Source organism: Cavia porcellus, unplaced genomic scaffold (genome assembly GCF_034190915.1).
Source record: "Cavia porcellus strain 051 isolate PalLab524CR breed Dunkin Hartley unplaced genomic scaffold, mCavPor4.1 scaffold_25, whole genome shotgun sequence".
NCBI lineage: Eukaryota > Metazoa > Chordata > Mammalia > Rodentia > Caviidae > Cavia > Cavia porcellus.
In genome coordinates, this window is record NW_026947508.1 from 34,151,463 (window position 1) to 34,174,390 (window position 22,928).

The 22,928-nt window shown below is 51.7% G+C and overlaps 2 protein-coding genes across 3 annotated transcripts; both read left to right on the forward strand.

Annotated features, from left to right (window-relative positions):
* Positions 1–4,164: 4,164 nt before the first annotated feature.
* On the forward strand, positions 4,165–9,330 carry Edn2 (endothelin 2). The gene is made up of 5 exons (XM_003461614.3): positions 4,165–4,335; positions 4,654–4,810; positions 6,360–6,482; positions 7,370–7,468; positions 8,618–9,330. Exons 1-5 carry the CDS (start codon positions 4,269–4,271, stop codon positions 8,709–8,711), a joined length of 540 nt encoding a protein of 179 aa, XP_003461662.1. The 5' UTR covers positions 4,165–4,268; the 3' UTR covers positions 8,712–9,330.
* Positions 9,331–14,367: 5,037 nt separating this feature from the next.
* Positions 14,368–22,314, forward strand: LOC134473028 (caskin-1-like). 2 transcript variants are annotated; one of them, XM_063236196.1, is made up of 2 exons: positions 14,368–16,924; positions 20,794–22,314. In XM_063236196.1, exons 1-2 carry the CDS (start codon positions 15,994–15,996, stop codon positions 20,892–20,894), a joined length of 1,032 nt encoding a protein of 343 aa, XP_063092266.1. In that variant the 5' UTR covers positions 14,368–15,993; the 3' UTR covers positions 20,895–22,314. The 2 variants fall into 2 exon arrangements, with proteins under 2 accessions (XP_063092266.1, XP_063092265.1); XM_063236195.1 differs by lacking the exon at positions 14,368–16,924 and adding an exon at positions 17,485–20,298.
* Positions 22,315–22,928: the final 614 nt, after the last annotated feature.

Here is a 22,928-nt window from a genome sequence, read left to right on the forward strand (position 1 = left end):
ACTAATTACAGTACACAGGCCCTGGCTATATTGTGACATTTACTAGAGCTAACGATGCATGCAAAGCACCCAGCACAGGGCTTGGGATATATTAAGTACTCAGTAAATGCTCATGTATCCTATACTCTTAAAAATCTAAGTGGAGATCCAGGCCCCTGGCACCAAGAGAGACTCCAAAGGCTTGGAGGCCAGAAATTTCCACCCAAAATTCTTAGTCCATAAGTTGATTTTCCTGTTTCAAAATGTCCAAGATTCACAGGGCCACTTGCCCTCGGTGCTTTGACTTAACAACATCTGTTTTCAGCTAAAATTCCAACATTTCCGTGGGCCTCGATGACCCTGTTCTGATTATTCTTAGATTAATCACAAACAAAGCACATGAATTATTCCTTTAAAGTACAATTTATGTGGGAAATATAAATCTTCCCAAATGGGCTGAGGTAGAAGGAGGGGGAGAACCAACATGGGGTGTCCTTCAAAGAGGCCACGGGGATAAGGGGAGCCAGCCCCACAAGGCTGAGGCTGCCCTTGCAGAGACTCAGCCTGAGGATGATAGTGTGGGTGGTGGCAGGCCTTGTGGGCTCAGGGTGAGCTGTGGCTGATGGCAGGAGGCCCAGACCACCCACCAGAAAGAGGATGAGTGGCTCCTAGGCACAAGGAGGAACAGCCCAACCTGTAGCCACAGGGACAAGTAGTGATGGAACATCTGACCCCCACCCAAGTCCCTAAGCCCCCAGCCCCGGCCAGCTTCAAGGTCAGTGCCTTCTTATCATTACCCATGGGCTCCCAACATCTCTTCGCAACTCCTCCCTCTGCTAAGTAGCAGGCATGGTATATGCCTACACCCAAGAGACTGTGTCCCTTCCATCAGGGTTACAACTAGAACTTCCTTAAAGCTGGTGAGGCTGGGAGCCAGTGGGGAAATGACCAGCGTTCAGAGGTGAGACAGCAGAAGACCCCAAACTGAGAGCAAAGACCATGCAGCCAGTCTCCAGGCCCTCCATCTTTAAAACTCCAAACTTGGTCAAGTGGGTTCAAATGTCACAGGCAGAACTGAAAGCACCTCTTGCTATCAGTGGGAAGGCAGGATGACTGAGGCCAGGAAAAGGACAAGGGTCACACAGCAACAACAGCAGAGCTAGGACACGGTGTCTTGGTCCAGGGCCTTGGAGGCAGCACCAGACACCTGCATGGTCTTCATGGCTGGTGGACGGCTGCTTCATGGTACCATCTTTCCCTTTAGTGCCAGGATCACAAAGAGAGCTTTGAGGTACATAGAGAGACAGCCCAGGCTCACACCAGTGCTCGGGCCTTTCTGCCAGTGGGGTCCCTCTGAGGTCTTTTCCCAAGGGGATCCAGAATCCCAGGCACAGTTGGGCCCTGGGCGAGTCCCATTGGTGTGTAGGAAGAGTGGCGCTACCTTAGATTCTGAGAGAACATGCCCAGCACCATTTCAAAGTCGTGTCTCCTCTAGGACCCCAGTTATCTTATCTACCACACGGGAACGAAGGCCAGAGAGGACTTCCACGAGGCAATTCCTAGCATCTTACCTAGAAACACACCTTGCCCACCCTCTTCTTCTGCCAGTCTCTCCTCCCCATTAGTCTCTCTTTCTCAAACTGGTCTGGCACCCAACAGAAGAATCCTCATTTGTGTGCAAAACAGTTGCCTCCGAATTCTGATGAATTCTGACGGGATGACACTTGGTGATTCTGTGTCCTGCAGGCTTTAGAAACACAGGCATGAGGCAGGGTCACCTGCTGGGCTTGGGGGTACAGCAGGACGGGCAGCAGGGCCAGTTGGTGGGGGCTACAGCAGTAGGATCAGAGGGACAGGCCAGATAGAAATGGCAGGGACATGCAGCCAGGCCACTGAGACGATACCGGAGAGTAGACCAGTCCAACCAGAAAGGGCTAAGATGACTGTCAGGGCCCAAGCTAAGAGATCCAGGGGGCTGGGGCTGGCTATTTTTAACTCGGCTTAATTTTCTCTACCTGGAAACCAGCAGTGGGGTAGTTCCAGGAAAGGCTTCACCCCTGAGACCCTTCTCACTCAGGTTCCTGGGGCAGGCCTCTCCGTGTTACAAGAGCCCTCTTTACCCAGCTGGAGCCCAGCGTGGGGAAGGATGGAAACCGAGCCAGCTCCCGCGCTGACCCGTCGAAGCCTGGGCAGCAGCCTCTGCCCTGTCGTCATCGGGAGGGAGCCTGTCCCTGGCCCTTTTAATTCTCCTATTATGTTCCCCAGACTTACAGCCTCTGGTTCCCTATTGTCCCAGGCAGGCGTTTTGCATTTGTGTAAAGATTAGACACGTTAGAACCGTGCCTCTGACTCCCTATGGTCTTTCTCTTTTACTTTCTCAAATCTGAGATCTTTCTTTCCTGCTAGCTGCGCTCTGCTTCCTTGTTCTCCAGCTCTCTCCCTGCTTGTCTTTATCTGCCTCCCTGTTTGTTTTCCTGGCCACCCTGACCCCCTCCTTCCACCCAGGCCCTGATTTTGCTTCTTTCTTCTCTTTCTGCCTCAGTAGTTTGCCTTCTCCCTGCCTCCCTCCCCAGCTCTGCTTAAGTCTCTATTCAGACCCACCTCCCCCCGCCCCCGCCCCCAGGCTATACAAATGACTGGGAGCATTGCTCACCTCATTCCAGAAATGTTCTTCTGGATTCTTAGAGAGGAGCAACGTGGGAGAGGGCAGTGTGCCCCACATGGGGAGTCAGTTGCGGTTTGCTTGAGAGACCAAGATTGGATTCTCAGAGTGGCACAGCCACAGTCACAAGGGAAGGAGGACGGGAACAAGCTGGTCGTCTATGGGTTCGGCCCCATTTTACCAGGTTCCCACATACAAGTGTGCTCTTGCATACACCCTGGGAAGAAGCATAATTGCCCGTCCCTTATGGTCACCTGTTTTCCCTCATGAATATCTACTAAATGCTGAGGATAGGAAGGAAACTGGGTGCCTGGCCTCACCATTAAAAGCAGGCCTGTTGTGATTCATCTCTCCTCCTGCAGGGAGCACTGAAGGCCTCCTACTGTGTGCAGGGTCACAGCAGCCCTCAAGAGTGCTGGGAAACCAGCTCAATGCTAGGAATCAGGAAGCCCTGGGAATTCCTATTAGCCTAGAGATGAAATTCCCAAGAAGATACTTCAGAAATGGACTCTGGGCCCGGCCTGAAAGACACAGAGTGGCTGCCAGCTCCCCAGGATGCTCAGCTCAGTGCCGGTGCATCCATGTTCCTGTCTCCAGCAAAGCTTCTGGGCCAATACAGACTGGGACCTGAATGCTAGTCCTCAGCAAGTGCCCCCCCCCGCCTTGCCTTTGGCTGCCCCTCCCTCTTCTGCATGAAGTTGCCACTGCAGTGAGCCAAGGTGTCCTGTCCTGTCCCACATGGGAGACTCACAGGGGCATCTTTCTGGAAAGGACTCTAGAGCGTCCCTTGTCTCAGTGGAGGTTGTGAGCCATGCAGTGCAGGAAATATTCTCTTTTGGCCTGTTTTGCAGATAAGGAAACTGAGGTCCAGGATAGATATCCTTGGCCATAGTTGTACAGCTGAAAAGATTCTAGAAGAGTCCTGCTCTGGGTCCTGAGATGGTGGGAGAAGAGGGGGTGGGCAGGACTTCCTGGGAGAGATGGGATGAGACAGCCAAGGCTAGTCGGGGGTTAGGTGTGAGCTATGTCCTTCACTCAGGAAAGAAGGCCCAGAGAGGCCTGTGACTCACCCAAGGCCACACAGCCTTGAATGGGCCTTTCACCACCCACACAGCGCAGGGGCACCCTCCTTCTGGTTGGCATTGAGCAGGCAGGAGGGATCTCTGGGAAGGAGATGGGAAGGCTTTGCTTGTGAGGCTTCCCTCTCAAACTCAGCTCTTGGCAAGGCTTGTAGAGCAGCACTAGGAGAGTAGGAGAAGAGATACAGGATACTCTGGGGGTCTCTTGGGGAAGTCCAGCAGGGATGAGAGGATACCCTGGAGGCTATAGAGGAGCCTCAGGATTCCCAGAGGTGCTTCAGGCACAGAGAGAGGAGGAGAGTCTTCCCCCTTTCCCCTCCCCACAGAGTCTAGGGCGGGCCAGGCATCAGGGAGGAGGCGGTGTCCCTGGCTCTGGGCCCAAGGTGCAGCCAGGCGGGTGGGGTGGACCAACAGGGGCGGGGCACAGTGCCTGGTGCTATAAGAGGCAGCCAGGGCACAGAGGCAATGAGCTACCAGCTCGGCTTAGCAGCAAGACGCTGGCAACAGGCACTCCCTGCTCCGGTTCAGCACCATCCTCTACAGCCGCTATGGTCTCCATGCTTGCAGCAGCCTGGTGCTCGGTCGCTCTAGCTCTGCTCATGATCCTGCATGAAGGTGAGCTGCCCTGCACGGCCTCACCTGCTGCTGCAGTCCCTGGGTCCTCCCGTTGGTATCTCCCCTAGAGTCCACCGAGGAGGGCCAGCAGGAACTGCTGTGTGTGCTCTGCACACGCAAGGGAGCCACGGGCTCGGGGCAGCTGCTGGCCCTTCCCATGGTGCTGCAGGGTTTTCCCAGGCTGGCCTGGAGCTCCTGAGCAGTCAGAGTGCCAACTTCCTTGATCCTCCAGTAGGAGGAGTCTGGCAGGTCCCCTACCTACGACCAGCTGGAGGCCCTGACCACCTCTCTACCTCTCTCTCCTTCCTGTGCATGCAGGGAAGGGCCAGGCTACCTCTACCCTGAAGCAGTCGGGGCTCTCACCCAGGACCCGAGGTGCCCACCTGAGGTTTCGCCGTTGCTCCTGCAGCTCCTGGCTTGACAAGGAATGTGTCTACTTCTGCCACCTAGACATCATCTGGGTGAACACTCCTGGGTGAGTCTCTGTGGGGACCCAGATGGGAGCTCCAAGGGTGGGGGCAGTGTAAGGCTACAGTTTGCTGGGGAATCTCTGGCCCAATCTAGCTTTCCCTGGGTCTGTAGATGGAGACATTGGGCTAACAACAATAGACACCAGCTATTGCTTCAACTCTCATAGGAGCTGCCAGAGTCAGTTAGAACACTGCCTCCCATGAATGCAGTATTCAAAGTAGCCTGGTAAGAAGTGCTGGCTCCACTTTCTAGATCAGGGAGCTGAGGCTCAGAGTGATTAGGTAGCTTCCCTAAGACGGATCACACGTGAAAGTGGTCAGCTGCATCCCAGGTTTGTGGATGTCAGGGCAGGTGCTTGCAGGGCCAAGGTGCCTCTGGAAAGACTCATACAATTAATGAGCAAGCCTGTGTCTTGACTGTGCCAGGCCTGTGCCAACTCCTGCATGCGCAGTATTGTCCTCTGTGTCCCCCATGAGGCAGGTTGTCCCTAGATGACTGATGAGAAGCCTGCCGGGTTACCTGACTGAGCCCTGGCAGGAGCCAGTGCTGTCTGCTCTGCCTGCACCCGTGCTGCCTCCGGGGTTCTGCATACCTCAAACTAAGAGAGAGAGAGAAAGAGAGTGTGTGTGTGTGTGTGTGTGTTTCCTTCCCCAAATTGCATAAGGCAAGAGAAAGCCAGCACGTAAGCATGTGTGGAGCTAATCTGCATCCAAATACTCTCAGGGCGGGAACCCTGCCAGTCTCTGCCTGCTGGGTCTACCTGGAGTCACCACAACTCCACTATGCCATCTAAAATTAGCCCTGTCACTCAGAGGTGCTGGTCCGACTTGCCTTGGGGACCTTGCCATGCCCCTAGCCATCTTGGTAGATTAAACCTGAAATCAATCCCATACATGCACACACATGTGCGTGCACAGAACATCTCCCCATTTTTAAGTTAGCGCTCTAAAGTGAATTGGCCACTCCTCCAGGGAAGTAGTGCCCAGTAGGGCAGCTCCGCTGTGAGCCTTTGTGGTTGCTTCTGTGAGATGGAGGTACTTTCTTTCCTCCAGGGTTGATAGCAGCCTCTTTGAGAAAGAGGACCAGCCTGACTCTATGGGCTCCAGTTCCTACCTGGGAGGGGACAGGGACTGGTAGGGCTTCCCAGTTCCTGGCTACCGGTGGGACTGCAAGTACCACCTCTTCCTCACTATGCTGGGAGCATCGCTGAGCCCCTGTGAGCCAGCGCTCAGAGACCAGAGAGGGACAGGGAATTGTCCAGGGCACTTGTGCCAAGACTTTTGACTTCAGTGGTGGGAGTTCTTGAGACCAGAGGCTGGTCACCATTTACTGACACCCCAGTAGCATGATTGGCTGTCTCAGTGTGCAGCATAGACAGCCGCTGCTCACCAATGGCCATGGTTTATCTAATCCTCTTCCTCTCTTTCTCTCTTCCTTCCTCTCACACACTCTGTCTCTCTCTGCCTCTGTCTCTGTCTCTTCATCTCTCTCTCTCTCTCTCTCTCTCTCTCTCTCTGCCCCATACCACTACCTTGCTGGCTGCCCGCCCACAGACAGACAGCTCCTTACGGCCTGGGAAACCCGCCAAGACGCCGGCGCCGCTCCCTGCCAAAGCGCTGTGAGTGCTCCAGCTCCAGGGATCCTGTCTGTGCCACCTTCTGCCATCGAAGACCCTGGTAGGTGGACACCCAGCTTGCAGGGGCAGGAGGGGCTGCTAGGCGGAGCCTATCCTGGCAGCATGTGTGTCTGGGAGACCAGCAGAGAGGTTGTTGGGAGCAAGCAGGGACCTGAGGCCCATAGGTGGCTTTGGAACATGAGCAGTGTTCCTGCCTAAGGAACTTGTCACCCGTGAGTGCCTCCCTCTGCTAGCTCTGGGGCTTCCAAGAGCATTCATAGCCTCATCCCTGAGCAGGATAGGTGCATTCAGGGGGTGAAAGCTGAGGCAGCTCAGGCCCAGAGAGGGGACAGGACTCTAGTAAGGCTCCTACTGTGTTTTGGATTCCAATACTTGGTGACACTTGGGAACTTTAGAGCTCACTCAAAGGAAAATCAACCGTGGAGCTGGAAAGCGATGACACTGTTCTGGGGTGAGAGGAGCAAAGCCTTGCCAATTCCCCTCGCCTTCCTGGGCCTCTGATTTCCCATCTGTGAAAAGGGTAGAGATTTTGTTTCTTCCCTCCTTCACTTGGACTCAGTTTGAAAGCTGGAACTGGCTCCTAATGCCAAGCTCCAGTTCCCAGGCTCATTTATGAGAAACTCCCCCTCTGGGCCCCAAGCCATGGCTCCATTCTTGCCTCAGTTTCCCCTGCAGCTGCAGCTGGCTGGGTTCTGGGAAGACCAGCCACCCAGCTGCCTCTTTTGGAGGCTAAGAGCACATTCCTAGTAGCTCAGTTTTCCTCAGTCCCCACCCTGCCCAGGAAAGGAAGGATGCCAGGTGCACAGGGTGAAAATGGATCTGCTCCCAAAGGCGGGTGGGGTAGGTAGGGGCTGGGCTGGGCCCTCAGCCAGGTGGCTTCAGGGCCCTGGACAACCTCTTACTTGGATCCTATTGCCACTTATTCAGGACTGAAGCTGCGACAGTCCCAAGCAACCAGCCCCCTTCAGCCGTATTACAGACTGGCAAGACATGGGCCACCAACAGCGTGCTGCTCCAGAGGCTGAGGTGAGAGGCACCTGCCCTGATCAAGCCCTTCCTGAACACCTTGCACATTTTCTCTATTCTCCATGTGAGACGGGACTGGGTCTTCCTTGTCCTTCCAAGAGAATCGAGGATCAGAGAGGCAAAGCCACTTGTCCAAAGTCACATGTTAATGATATCTGACTGACTCCAGAGTCTGTTATTAACTACCATGCTCTTACTTAGCTCTGGGCTTGTTTGTGCACTGTTTTAGAGGGCTTCAGGGAAGGACCACAGTTTGTTCTCTCAGGCTCTACTGAATCAAGCATTTCCCATGAGCTGGGACTCACAGGGGCCAACTACCCAGCTTGCTTCCTCTTCACTGCCCAGACTGGAAATTCTCCCTGGTAGCCTTGGTGTGGTTCATCTCAAGGCTTAGCACCAGAAATGTCCATAGATTTTTGTCCAACTAACTGTCTTAAAAACAGAAGCCCCAACCTCACCATGCAGCAGAGTGGCCCAGGATATAGCTTTGGGAGCAGGGGCGGACTGGTTGGAACCCAGCCCTGCTGCAAACACGCTTTGTGTTTGGGACACAGTTCAGAGTGTGCAGAAAACTTGGTTTGCCAAAGATGTGCTTGTCTGCACTGCAGTTCAGGCCTGTTTGTATTTCACAGGCTGAGGAAGTGCCTCAGAGAGATTGTGCCCCTTGCTCATGTTCCAATAGCTAGGGGCTAAAGCCAGTCTTTCTGCTCCTGGGCCTGTACCCTTCTGCCCAGGAAGGGCGTGCTTGAATACTGCCAAGATCACAGCCAGGAGCTCAGTTGGGTTCAGTGTGTCTGGGCTGAGCCACTTTAGGACTGGGCAGAACCTGAGCAGGTATAGTCCGGTGAGGGAGAAGTAGACATTTGTGTAAAGTGTGAAGAGGACAGGCAGGTGATGGGTGCTGCCTGGGCTGTCTTGGCTGTCCAGTCACTCTGGCAGCTTTCAGTCTTACACATTAGCTTTCTCAAAGCATCCCTGGGCAGCTTCTAGGCCTAGGTTGGTCTGCCCTTGACATGCAGACCTTGCATTCAGTCTGTGGCCACCCTGTGACCCAGATCAGCCCTAGTCCCCCTTACTCTTTCCTTCCATGGAAGCTCTTGGACTGTCTGTGTCTTCTGAGATGCTCAGTTGACTCTTCTCCATCTCCAGGGACACTTCTGCCGCCAAAGTCCGCTTTGCCAGGCAACAGCAGGAGGCGACAAGGGAGCACAGGCCTGCACACTCCAGGCGGAGGAAAAGATAGTGCCGCGAGCTACAGGAATATTGAGAAAGAAGCCCACCTGCCTTGCGATGGGAGGAGATGGGCAGCTCCTAGGAGATCCTCCCGCCTGTCTCCTGGCCTAGCCACCCAGACCCATTTGCTGGGGTTGGTGCAAGCTCTGACCTCCAGTCTTGGTAGAGGGAGCTTTGCTCAAGGCAGCTCCATGCCATCACACTGCCCAGGAGAACTCTCAGTCCCAGGTGGCAGGGCAGCCCTGGTGCTGGCTACTGGCCACCGCCCTGCTAGAAGGAACTGCATGAGCAATGGTGAACTTGAGGCCCTGTCCTGAGGACTGTCTTGTCTGTTTGGCTATAATGCAGGAACCATCACGTAGCAGGGCTCACTCATTCTAAGCCAGTCCTGGATGCTGGATGCACCCTGGCTGGCCCCTGTCTGCCCTCTCTAACTGCCTCTTCCTTTGCCCTCCCTCCGCCCCCGTCCTTGGGACCTTGTTGGTGAAAAGAACCTATTCTGCTTCACACATCTGTATATAACTTATTTGCTCTAAGGACTTGGAGAATCTCAATTATTTATTTTAATGTATTTTGGGGTCCTCAGTTATTTACCTGAACTTGTGTTTGTATTAAACAAAGAAATGATATTCTGGTATTTTTCCCGGGCTGAACAAAGGTGGGAGGCTCCTCTCAGGAAAGGGCCAGTGGGAAAGGATGCAGGAGCAGAGGAAAGAGTCCCGGGTTGGTGGCTGGAGCCCCATGTTCCACTTTTCCCCTTGCTGGGCTTTTTGGCTGTCCACTTGCCCTCTCTGGACTTACCCTTACCATGTCCTTACACAGCCATCTGCAGCTATGACATTGTAGGATTTATATTCCCACCAGGCTAGAAACCAGAGGCCAGTCCTTCTCAAGGCTAGGGATTTAACTCGCTTGCCTGCCTAGCAAGCAAGAGGTTATGAGTTCGACCCTGGTACCAAAAAAAAGGAACACATTGCACATTGGAAAACCGCTTTTGTTCAACTGCCCTGTCCCCTTCCAGGGCTGGCTGGGAGGAAGAGCACCATGTGGGTTCTAAGGCTGTGTGTGGTCTGGCACTGCCCTTCACCTCGGGCGCTGGGCTGTGCTCTGCTGGAGTTTGACACTTCTCAGACTCCGTAAGCCTAGGGCTCTGGCACTGGGGTCATGAGTCCTGTTGGAACTTAAGACACAGCTCATCGGGGTCTCTGGGACAACTTACAGGCAAGACCACGCCTGACGGCAGCTGCCTGAATCCACAGCCCCCTTCCTAACCAACTCCTGTGAGCAGGCCATGCCCCTTTCCCATGGATGGCCTATCCTGAAGTGGCAAGCCATGACTTGAGCCAGTGCTTGGGAAATATTTATGGACTAACCAATAATTATTTACACACTTCCCTCACCCTGCCTTGTCCATAAAACCAGTCCTGGAAGAATAACATGTTAACATGCGTTGAGCTCTTACTGTATACTCGCAGGCTGTGCACTTTATCAGATTAGCTCATTTCATCCTCACAGTAGTTCTGTGATTCAGGTACTTTTATTTTCCTCATTTTACAGATGAGGAAACTGATACACAGGGGAGGCAAATGGTTTTCTTCAGACTTCGCAACAATAAGTGGGTGGTGTCAGCAGTGGAACCTAGCTCTTCTGGCTTCAAGATCTGCTTTATGTTTGTACATCATAAATGTTTGCTGATTGAATTCCCCAATCATCACCACAGCTTGCTCTTGAGCAAATCTCTTTTCTGAGCCTCAGTTTTTTTTTTTTTTTTTCAACTAGAAAATGGTAAGGAACTCAGAGGCCTGGTGCAGTTACTGAGCAGGTAAGTTATAGTGCTAGGCTGAGCCTGAAGAGAAGCAGAGGCTGTCTGCAAGACTGGGAGTCGTGATTATGTAATATACAGGACAGGGACAGAACCAAGGGACCTGCAGGGAGGGAGAGACTGGGGTCTGCCACCGGGCAGAGAAAGGATGCTGCACAAAGATTGCACTATTGTCACCTCAAAACATGAGCAAGGCTCAAATAAGGAGAGAGAAAATAGGGAGGGATCCCTGACTATGGGAAGAACAGTGAGCAGGAGTGGCAGAGGAGCCTCCTCTGAAAGAGGCCCTCACGGCCAGAGGAAAAGCCAGAAGAATAGTGGGAGATGAAGACAGAGAGGCCCCACAAGGTGAGGAACTGGACTTTCTGTGGCAGGCCACAGGGAGCTATGAAAGGTCCAAGCTGGGCTTTGGAAATAGGCTCTGGGAGCTAGGAATGGGCTAAGAGTGAATGAGGAGTCCGGCACCAGGAAAAAGTCACATCCCACCCTGGTCTGATGCAATGGGGCTGGGCCAGCTCCTTCCTGCCCACCCCAGCCCAGGACCAAAACACACCCTCATCCTTCAGCTGAGTCTGATGATGAAGGAGGTGTCACTCCCTGGCATCAAAACATCCCATTCAAAGGGGTCCCTTCTCCTTGGAAACCCCAAAACAGCCAGCCCATGACCTGCCTTGGCAGCCCCAGGGCCACATATGGCAGGAGGTTTGACCTAGTTGTGAGGATCCTGGTGAGAGTGTGCAGTAGGCCTTGGGAAGCAGGTACTCATGGATCTTGGCACAGCCTCCAGCACCTGTTTAGGGTTCAGAGGTTGGTGACCTAAGTAACTGAGCAGTGATGATGATTACAGAGAAGAGAGGAGGCAGGTGCAGGCACGGGTGACATCCAGGGCCTGAGGTCTGCAGTTCTGGGAAATGGACCCCACACTGCAGGGTCCCTGCTCTGGCCTCCTCCAGCCCACCTCTGTTCACAGGACAAACAATTTGCGTAGCCAAGGGTCAGTGTGTCCAGAGTCTGCTTTAAGACCACATTCCAGGCAGTGAAGACCAGTGGAGACCTGGTAGCAAGGGACAGTGGGACTAGGGAACCAGACTTCAGGACAAAGCAGAGAAAACAGTGTGAAGACCCATTGCCAGGTGCAGTGCAGCCCTCGGAAGCAAGTTTGGGTCGTGTGGAACAAAAATCTCCCCTTTCCCTGGCTTTTCAGTTAGTACTTAAGTTCCTTCCAAGCCTCTTTCAGTCAAGTTCTTGTTCCTTCCATTGGTGTCCTGGGCAAAGACAGACTCTAAGGGAATGACTCTGATTTATCTGGATTACATATGCAGAAGAAGCTGGGTTCCAGGTCTGGCAGCATGGAGCACATCCAGCCCCAGAGTCAGGCTGGGTTCTTGGTCAGTCTGCATGCCCCTCATCAAATAACGAGCACCAAGAATATTCTGTCTCTCTGTCTCTGTCTTTCTCTGAATAGAGTCGAAGGTCAGTTCAGATATCATTTGCCTATTAAAGCCATAAATTCCTGGAACACAGCCATCCATTCAATCAACAGTGATAAATAATTGCTTCTGTGGGAGACAGACTTTTGCAGGCTAAGAGAAGGGCCATTTAAGAAAACAGCTGAATAAGAAGATAAACTCCAAGACACCTGTTTATTGAGAGCTTACCATGCTTTCCGCCTATTACCTCCTTGCAGCAACCCTGTACTGTGGACAATATTATTATTCCCATTCCATAGATGAAATAAATGGTAGGTTGGGTGTGGTGGTACACACCTGTAGCCCCTGATACTGGGGATGATAAGGGAAGAGAATCGCTTCAGCCCAGGAGATCAATACCAGCCTGGGCAGCATAGCAAGACCTGTCTCCTAAGAAAACAAATAATGAGACAAGAGAACTGAGACTCAGAGAGATTCAGTATCTTTTTCACAATCACACAGTCTAAACAATGTCTAAACTGGAATTTAAAACCCAAGCTTTTAACTTTTAGGGGACAATCACATCGAGAAGTGGCCCTTGGGAAAGGGACAACCAGGAGGTTGCCTAGGGGAAGTGGCAGGTAAGCCGAGCTTCAGGGTAGTTGGTTAAGTGCAGAAAGATGAATAAGAGCGTTCCAGGCAGAAGGAAGAGCATGGGTGAACCGAACCCTGAAAGGAGCGGGGAGCCAAGAAAGGTCAGGTGGGCCAGGGAGGAATGGGCAGTGTGAGCCCCTGGCTCCTGCCCTGGGGAGGTGCCCCAGGCAGGGGACACCTACAGCAACTGTCATCCCACTGTGCTGGAAATGCCCCCCACCATCAGCGCTGTGCACCTCTGGCCCCAACACAGCTGCTCTTGGAGTCCCCTAGGCTGGCAGGAAAAACAGACAGACAGAGAAATGCAGCAGGTGGAGTAGGCTGGGAGCCTCCTGCTGGCTGGTGGTAGGTAGTTAAGGGTGGCTGGGGTTTGCATGCTCCTGGATGAGGAATAGCATCCCAGCTGAAGGAGCCATGCCAGGGTGACTGGCCAGGAGAGTCCAGGGTGAGGAAGCTGGCAAAAGCAGCCAGGGCCAGCCTGGGAATAGTGCACAGGTCCAGGAATCTGAGCCTGAGAGATGGGAGCTAGTGAAGCTTGCTGAGCAAGGGAAGGCCAGGAGAGGAGCTGGCCTCGAGCTTCTGGCTGATCACTGGGCCCTGCCCAGGCCAGGGCTTCTGGCTCAAAGGGGGCCCCAGCCCCTCTCAGTGGAGAGCAGAGTGTGGGCCTTGCCTTGGCCTGCCAGGGATTGGAGCCAAGAGCCCTCGGCAGCTCAGAAGGGGCCATGTGCGGGCCCGCTGGGAGCCCAGGAAGAGGAATGCAGCCTAATTAATTCTCCAAAGCTCCCAGGGCCTCGCCTTGTGGGAGCAGCTGCCAGGACAGGCCTGCCAGGACGCCACCAGCCCAGCCTGTCGATCACTTGCTGGGGAAGCCAGGAGTACTGCAGGCTGGGTAGCAGCCCCTGGCTTCTAGGCACACACTTGCCCCCAAGGCCTTTAAAGCTAATGTAGCAATAGTGGTAAGAATGGCAGCCAATGGGCGGCACGGCCCAGCCCTTGCACTGAGGCCCTCATCCTTACAAGGAGAAGCAAGATGAGTGACTATCTCCGCTTTGCAGAGGGGAAACAGGCTCGGGGAAGTGAACGTCTCTACCCAGGGTCAGGTGATCAGAAAACAATAGAAGGGAAGCAAGGGTTGCACCCAGGCCATCTCTGTCCAAAAGTATTCATCATAGCTACCGCGCTGCACTGGCCCAGGGAAACTGAGGCCTGAGGCGGTGCAATGCCTTTCCTAAGGGCAGTCTGTTAAAAAAGGATCTGAGGACAGTGAATGGAGTAAGGACTGACAGAAGAAAGACCAAGTCCTTGGCCTTGACTTGCATTGCTCCTCCTGATGGTGCCCTGGGGGATGCTCTTTCCCTCCTCAGTGGCTCACTACCTCTGGAAAGGTGGGACTATAAAAGTGATCCCATCTGTGTCAGTCATCTTTCTGTTACTGTAACAAAATCTTGAGATTATCAATTTTAAAATGAGGGAAGGTAATCCCAGCACCCGAGAGGTTGAGACAAGAAGGAGCATCACCACAAGTTCGAAGCCAACATAGACTACATAGTGAAACGCCCCAAAAAGGGTGGGGGAGGTTTGTTTTGGCTCAGTTGTAATGGTTTCATGATCAGTTGGGCCACTGTTTTGGACCTGTGCTGAGGCAGCACACCGTAGTAGAAGCACCTGTGGAGGAAGCTGCTGAGAAACGGAATGAGAGAGAAGAGGAGGGGCTGGGGACCTGTTGTACTCTAAAAAAGTAGCTTCATCATTTTGTGTATTATAGCAAACCTGTACCGCGGCTTACTAAATGTTTTCTTTTCTTAACTGATATGTTAAGTGACCCAATTGATATGTTGAGCAATACTCTCCCCTGTAAAGAATTGCAAGAATTTCACTTAATTAAAATGTTAATCACGGAGCGGCCCTCTACAAACAAGAAGAGTGGTGCTAAAACAAGCTAACAAGGGCTGTTAATCACGGGTAGGCGCCTCTAGTCTTCGCTAAAGAACTAAAGAAGACAAGAAGGCCCACTAATTTACACATTGTTTGAAGTAGTGTGTTTATATGCAGGGAGATTTGCCCATGAGTTTAACCTTTTTACCTAACCTTAGTTACTCTTCCCACAAGATAGATACTCGCCGTTTTCCTGTTCTGTAGCGCGCCTTATTGCCTCCCCCCACCCACCTATCTGGGCCATAAAGAATTTGGGTTTCTGGTGACCTCTCCCCGACCTGGTGATGATCTGTCATAAAATGAGCCTGCCCCAATTTTAAGAACTGTTTAGCTTCAAAGAAATTACCGGGAAATACTGTGGCCCAAACCCCGATCGGTGCTTTCCTTTTGTTCTGTATGTACCAATGGGTTAGATATCAGATCTTTGTAAAACTTAAGTTCCAGCATCTCATAACTCGTGACCCCTTCGCACTCACTGGCAAAGACAAGCTGTCCTAGGATAATTAACTCTCCACTTTCTTCCCCAAATATTGCTGCAGATGTGCCACTCTGAGATAATGTCAGTCTGCAGGATGGGAGTAATTTGAGCAACACCAGGAACTCCCGGGACTGTCAGAGCTAAGTGGACAGCAATACAGTTTCCAGATGCGGGTCAACAGGTTTAATGGCCTTACAGGTTTCCTCCCCACTTTCCCTTACTTTTAAAAACCCCTTTCCCCAGTCTTGGGCGCGCAGTCTTTGGTTTGATCTAGGAGAGACTGTGCCGCCAGGACTGGCTCAATAAAGCCTTTGCCACTTAAGTTTTGGACTCTTGTTTCCGTGGACTTTATACCGGGGCCCACGTTATAACATTTGGGGGCTCGCCCTGGATGGAAGCAAGACTCCAGACTCATTTCCGAACATCTGAAAGTAAGTGCTCTGGAGGTTTTGTTTGGGCCGCGGTCAATTTGTAATTTTGAGGGGACGCCCTCAATTTGGGAGTGGGAACCACCCGAGGACAGAGTCAGTTGGTTTGTCGGACAAATTCTGTCCATCTGTGAATCTGCCCCGGGTGAGGAACCACTCCGTTCGGAAGGGGACGCCCTTAATTTGGGAAGTGAAGCCCCCGAGGATGAAGTCAATTGGTTTTTGCCATTTGTGACTCCGCCTGGGTGGGGAACCACTTCATTAGTTAAATTTGTTAATTCCTCCAGATCCCAAAATTTGACTAATTTTTGAGCAAAGGCCATTCTGCTGCAGCTTGTCTTGTCCTGTCTCGTCTTGTGTGTCGGTCTGTGTGTTCATTTGTTCTAATTGTTCCCCTTTTTGGTCACCTAACTCTAACAGAGCCTTCTTTCTTAGGAGCTCCTTCCTGGAATTCGGAGTGGGCAAAGGTGATTCCGACCGTTTGCCTAGTCTCTGTAGTTTTTCTGTTTAACCCTAACTTTGCCTTTTAAGTTTTTTTTCCAGCAAAACCAGCGACACCACCAGCTATGGGTCAGAACGAGTCCATTATGGGTCGGAACGAATCTGTTCCCAGCACTCCCCTTAGCCTTGTCATTGACCACTTTAAAGAATTCCAGAGGCGAGGTGGGAGATATGGGGAAAGGGTTCGCAAAGCCAGACTAACAACCTTTGTCACACAGGAGTGGCCCCTGGGGACCCAAGGAGTCTGGCCCCCTTTTGGGTCCTTTGATATGGAGACAGCTCGAGCGGTCCGCCAGTATGTATTTGGGCCCCCCGCTCACCCCGATCAGATTGTCTATATCCAGGCTTGGATAGATACAATCTATGATGCTCCCCCTTGGATTGAGCCACTTCCGAATGGAGTCCTAGCAGCCCTCAAACCGAAATCCAAGGCTGAAGAGGAGACCTCCAAGCCCAACGCACCTCCAGTCTTACCTCCGAGCGAAGACTTCTCCGACCCGCTAGACATCCTTCCCTTACCCCCTCCCCCGTATCCTGCCCCTGAGCCACAACCTGACTCCACCTCGCCCTCCCCGCCTCGGCCCATTCGAACCCGCCGCCACGCTCGACCAGAGGGACCTCTGGAACAGGGCCACGAGGCAGCGCCACTGTGTCCTCTGCGGGAGGTCCCAGCCCCGAGTGGGGGCTCCATGTTTGTGTACACCCCCTTTTCTTTCTCTGACCTCTATAACTGGAAAAGTCAGAACCCCCCTTTCTCGAAGGACCCAGAATCTCTGATTAGCCTTATAGAGTCTGTTTTCTCCACCCACCTTCCCACTTGGGATGACTGCCAGCAGATCTTACGCATCCTTTTCACGGCTGAGGAAAGGATGCGAATCTGCGCTTTGGGGCAAAAGGGAGTCCGAGAACCGGATGGATCTCCATCCACTGATCGGCAACGAATTGAGCACTTGTTCCCCTCCTCCCGACCCGAGTGGGACCCTAACACGGATGCAGGTAAGAAGGCTCTCGATGAGTATCGCCTGAGGCTCTTAGATGCACTTCGTGCGGCTGCTAAGAAGCCCACCAACCTTTCCCGAGTGAGTGCAGTGCAGCAGTTAGCCGATGAGTCTCCAGCGGTGTTCTTAGAGCGCCTTTTAGAGACCTATAGATTATATACTCCAATCAATCCGATGGCACCCGAGAACGCACGAGCAATTAATATTGCTTTCGTGTCCCAGTCGGCCCCTGATATTAGGAGAAAGTTACAAAAGCTTGAGGGATTCGAGGGAATGCCTCTCAGCCAGTTGGTCGAGGTCGCACAAAAGGTTTTCAACAATAGGGAAACCTTGCAAGAAACAACAACCAAAAGGATGACTAAAGTACTGGAATTACTTTGCGAAAAAAAAGCCAAGAGGTCAGCTAACCCTAGGAAAAAGGAAGCTCGAGGTAAGCGACCTCCTCTAGACAAAGAGCAATGTGCGTACTGTAAGGAGATGGGACATTGGCGTAAGGATTGTCCAAAGTTAAAGCCTAAGACAGAACGAGAGACTAAGGCCCTGTTGTCTCAGAAATGAGGAGGTCAGGGCTCGCCGCCACCCCCCGAGCCCCGGATAACTCTCCAAGTGGGGGGGCAACCGGTGGACTTCCTAGTCGATACAGGAGCTACCTATTCTGTGCTGACTCAACCATTAGGAAAACTGACCAAGCAATCTGTCAATGTGATAGGAGCTACAGGGGGCCGAAAATCGTACCCAAAGGTGACAGCTAGTCTGGCTCGACCTGGACATAGACTGGTCCAACATGATTTTCTCTGGGTCCCTGAGTGCCCGGATCCCCTTTTAGGGCGGGACCTTCTACATAAATTACAGGTGCAAATTGACTTTGTTACGAATGAACCTAGACTGAAGCTAGGGACTGATACCCCCTCAAAATCAGAGGGTATTAGAGTGTTGGCTCTTGTCCCAGAAGGAGAAAGTTACCGCCTGCTGGGAAGTTTGTCTGGTGCACCCGAGTTGTCACGGACTGACTTAGAATTAGAACTGCTGAACAAATGGAAACAGGAGATTCCAGAAGTCTGGGCAGAAAACAACCCTCCAGGGCTAGCAGTCAACCAAGTCCCCCATGTGGTAGAACTCTTGCCTCAGGCACGCCCCATCTGCTTAAGGCAATACCCAATAAGCCTGCAAGCCCGGAAAGGAATTAAAGTCCACATACAGAGACTAAGAGACAATAATATTCTCATTCCTTGTGTCTCTCCCTGGAACTCGCCCTTGCTCCCAGTTCAGAAACCGGGGACGAATGACTATCGCCCTGTACAGGATCTCCGAGAGGTTAATAGACGAGTGCTGACTCTACACCCAACAGTGCCAAATCCTTACACCCTGCTCAGCCTCCTTAATCCGGAGAACACCTGGTACTCTGTCCTGGACTTGAAGGATGCCTTCTTCACCCTGCCTCTTGCTCCGGTGAGTCAACCCCTATTTGCCTTCGAGTGGACTGACCCAGATACAGGGGTAAAGGAACAGCTGACCTGGACACGTTTACCTCAGGGCTACAAGAACTCTCCCACCCTTTTTGACGAGGCGTTAGCAAGAGATCTCTTAGGATTTAGAGAGGAACACCCCGAGATAGTGCTCCTTCAATATGTAGATGATTTGTTGATAGCCTCAACGTCCCTAGAAACATGTCAAGAGGCAACTGAGGAGTTGTTAAAGACTTTGGGACGATTAGGCTATAAAGTCTCGGCTAAAAAGGCTCAACTGTGTCGCCAGGCCGTGACTTACCTGGGCTATAAATTACAAGAAGGAAAGAGGACTTTATCAAAAGAAAGAATCCAGGCCATATTACAAATCCCATCCCCAGAAACTAAGAAACAGGTGCGGGAGTTTCTGGGAGCTGTCGGATACTGCAGACTATGGATTCTAAACTTTACTGAAATCGCTCGCCCATTGTATGACTCTTTAAAGGGAGAGACTCAAAAGTCGCTCGACTGGACAGATGAGTGCGAGCAGGCTTTCCAACAGCTCAAGCGAGCTCTGACTGAGGCTCCAGCCCTGGGGCTCCCTGATGTTACTAAACCCTTCACCTTGTTCGTAGATGAACTCAGAGGCATAGCAAAAGGGGTTCTGACTCAAGATATTGGCCCTTGGAAGAGACCTATAGCCTATCTTTCTAAAAGACTCGACCCAGTGGCAGGAGGGTGGCCTCCGTGCCTGAGAATTTTGGCCGCTGTGGCAATGCTACTCAAAGAGGCTAAGAAGCTCACTTTTGGACAAAAGATTTCTGTGGTAACCTCCCACAGCCTAGAGACTCTTATTAAAACCCCCCCAGAAAAATGGCTTTCAAATGCCAGAATTCTACACTATCAGGCCTTGCTTCTAGACCCAGAATCAGTAGTTTTCAAGACCTCCTCAGCTCTAAACCCAGCCACTCTCATGCCCGACGATAACCCAGAAAACCAACAGATGCCTCTCCATGAGTGTGCTGACATTCTCGAGTTACAGCAGAACTTGCGAGCTGATCTAACCGACCAGCCTTTTAAGGACGCTTACAATTATTTCACCGACGGAAGCAGTTTCATTCAGGACGGGAGGCGAGTGGCCGGCGCAGCAGTGACCACCGAGAAAGAGGTACTCTGGGCTAAGCAGTTAGAGCCTGGCACTTCTGCCCAAAAGGCAGAGCTCATTGCTCTGACAGAGGCATTAAAGCTAGCCTCAGAAAAGAGGATAAACATCTACACAGACAGCAGATATGCTTTTGCTACTGTACATGTACATGGAGCTATTTACCATGAACGCGGTCTCTTGACCTCGGCCGGGACTAAGATTAAAAATGCCCCACAGATCCTAGACTTGCTAGCAGCTGTCTGGCTACCTCAGCAAGTCGCTATTATTCATTGCAAGGCACACCAAGTGGGAGATGACCCCATCATCATAGGAAACAATTTGGCCGATCAGGCTGCCCGAAAAATAGCAACCACATCAGAGGGGCCTGCAGAGGAAATGACTGCCCTGATGCTAGTCCCTCAAGCCTTGTCAGAGCCTGTTTATTCGAAGACAGATTTACAGCTAGCATCTCAACTTGGAGCCAAACCCCGCACTCCAGGGGGCTGGTATCAGCTGCCCGACAAGCGAGTGCTGTTACCCGAAGCACTAGGACGAGAGCTTTTGCAGCAAGCTCATCAGGCTACTCATTTAGGAGGAACTAAACTAGCAGAATTGTTCAGAGATCGATTTTTCATTCCAAAGCTCTCCAAACTAACTGCCTCTCTGAGCTCTAGATGTCCACAGTGTTTGTTGGTCAACCCAACCAGGAAACCTCCACTGGAAACCACCCGGTATCGAGGAACCTCCCCAGGAGAACACTGGGAAGTGGACTTCACGGATATGGTAAAACCTGGCTTGCAGGGACACCGCTATCTCCTGGTGATGGTAGACACATTCACTGGCTGGGTAGAGGCCTTCCCCACTAAGTCTGAGTCAGCCCTGGTTATAGTTAAAAAGCTACTACATGAGATTATACCCCGATTTGGCCTCCCATTATCAATGGGGTCCGACAATGGCCCGGCTTTTATAGCCCAAGTTACTCAAAAGTTAGCCCAAGTATTGAAAATCAGTTGGAAACTCCATTGTGCCTATCGGCCACAAAGCTCGGGACAAGTAGAGCGCATAAACCGGACCATTAAGGACGCTTTGACTAAGCTGTCTTTAGAAACTGGTGACAATTGGGTGAGCCTTCTTCCCTTTGCATTGCTGAGGGCCAGATGCACCCCATATATTTCTGGGATCTCCCCCTTTGAGGCTATGTTCGGGAGACCCCCACCTATAGTTCCTAAGTTGTCAGAAGACAAATTAGCCGAAGTAACTAACCAAGATCTCATTAAGTCCTTACAGAGTCTCCAGCCTGTACTGACCTCAATTCACCGGCTGTTCAGACAAAAACATCCGAACCCCCCCTTGGGAACGCTGCCCCAAGCGTCAATTGAGCCAGGAACGTCGGTCCTGGTGCGACGACACCACCGGGATTCGCTTGAGCCGCGCTGGGAGGGACCGTTCACCGTGGTGCTCAGCACTCCCACCTCCGTCAAGGTAGCAGGAAAGACTGCGTGGATCCACCACACACAAGTCAAACCACTGGAAGCTACAGACGACAAAAAGGGTCCCCGATGGACAGTACAACGGACTGGTAACCCATTAAAGTTAAAGTTTGTAAAGGACTCTCAGCCATAAAATTATGTCTGTACTATGGTATTTGGCTTGGTGCTCGATTATAATTGTAAACCCCGGGAATGGGGACTGGATTGTTTCAGACGAGAAAACTAAAAGGGAACTAGGGAGAGCTAAAGGCACGATAAATCAAGTCACCATTGACCTATGTATACTTTTCAATGGGATAATAATTAATGATGACAGCCCAACTGGCAGGGTAGGTGGGTCGGTCCACCGTAACCTCTGCTCGGGCCGTGGGCCTAAAGCTCTGCAAGTTATGTTCCAACTCAAGCAGGCATCCCTATATGTATGTCCTAAAAACCAGCCTGACCCCAATTATAATGTGTACTGTGCCTCCGATCCAAAACATCAATATTGTTATTCGTGGTCATGTGTCACAGGAGGCCTAGATGGATACTATAACTCTAAAAAGTATCTCGCTGTCAAGTACATAGGAAACAAAAACTGTTATGGTGTTTATACTTGTAACCCAGTCCAGCTGACCTTTCTAAATCCAACAGATTTTAGGTGGCTGGGGCAGGGACTTACTTACGCTGTTAAAATTTATAAATCTGGACATGATCCTGGAATTAGTATCAATATCTTATACAAGCCACCTAGAAAGCCTCCTGTAGTCATTTACAGGAGAGGACGCCGCCCAGTGACAGCCCCCACTCAGAAGGCACCCATTAATTTCCCACTCAGTCGACCCCGGAGGCACACTCCGACGACTAAAGTGACTGAGGCCACATACAATGGGAGCATTTACCACACAGACCAGCCCCAGATAAAGCTGTGTAAATGGAGGGGGGAAGGGGGCATCCCGTACTGGATAGAGATTAGAGTGCCTAGCCTCGATCCAACCTCGATGCAACCTTCAACGAGGGCTACAAAAACTGGTTTGAGAAGGTCTAGACGGGCACAGACTGAGCCCAAAGCCTCCGCCCCACCTTCAATGATAGCGGAAATATTCCAACCTTTGGAAGTAGCAGCTGAGCTACTTAACAGTTCCCTTGATAGCGATTTAAAAATCCCATGCTGGCTGTGCATGTCCCCAGAGCCCCCCTTCTATGAGGGCTACATCACGGTCACTGATAAACTAGCCTCCGATCCCTCTAGATGCAAAATGCTCCTTCCCCAATCGCTATGGAAAGGCACCAGTTTAGAGGGGATAACTGGTACCTGCATATATCATTTTAGCCACACAGCCCCTGAGTATTGCGACCTTTCTCACTCTTATCGCATCACAGGAGCTGGTGACGCTACTCCCCTAATAGCCCCGGCCAGCCATTGGTGGGCTTGTACTTCAGGATGGTTCCCTTGTATGATTTCAAAAAAGTTCGTTGTTGACCAGGATGAGGTGTGTGTACTAACCCAGGTTCTGCCTAGAATCTACTGGCACTCCGAGGAAGAAGGGAACCGGGCTCTCATCTCAGCCAGTCACCAGATCAATAAGAGAAGTCCAGCCCTCCCTATTATGGCTGGGATCAGTGTATTCTCAGCCCTCGGGATGAGTGCTGCGTCCATGGGAGTTAGCATACACCAATACAATATGCTATCTCAACAGGTAGATGAAAAAATAAAAAGAGTCCAAAATGCTATTAAGGCCTTAGAGAGTTCAATGGACTCATTAGCTGAAGTAGCTCTCCAAAATCGCAGAGGACTAGACCTCTTGCTTGCTGAAAAAGGAGGACTGTGCTTGGCCCTGGGAGAGCAATGCTGCTTGTACGCCAATAAGTCTGGGGTAGTTAGACAAAACTTAGCGGAACTCCAAAGAGGCATACAAGAAAGAGAGAGACTAAGACAAGGAG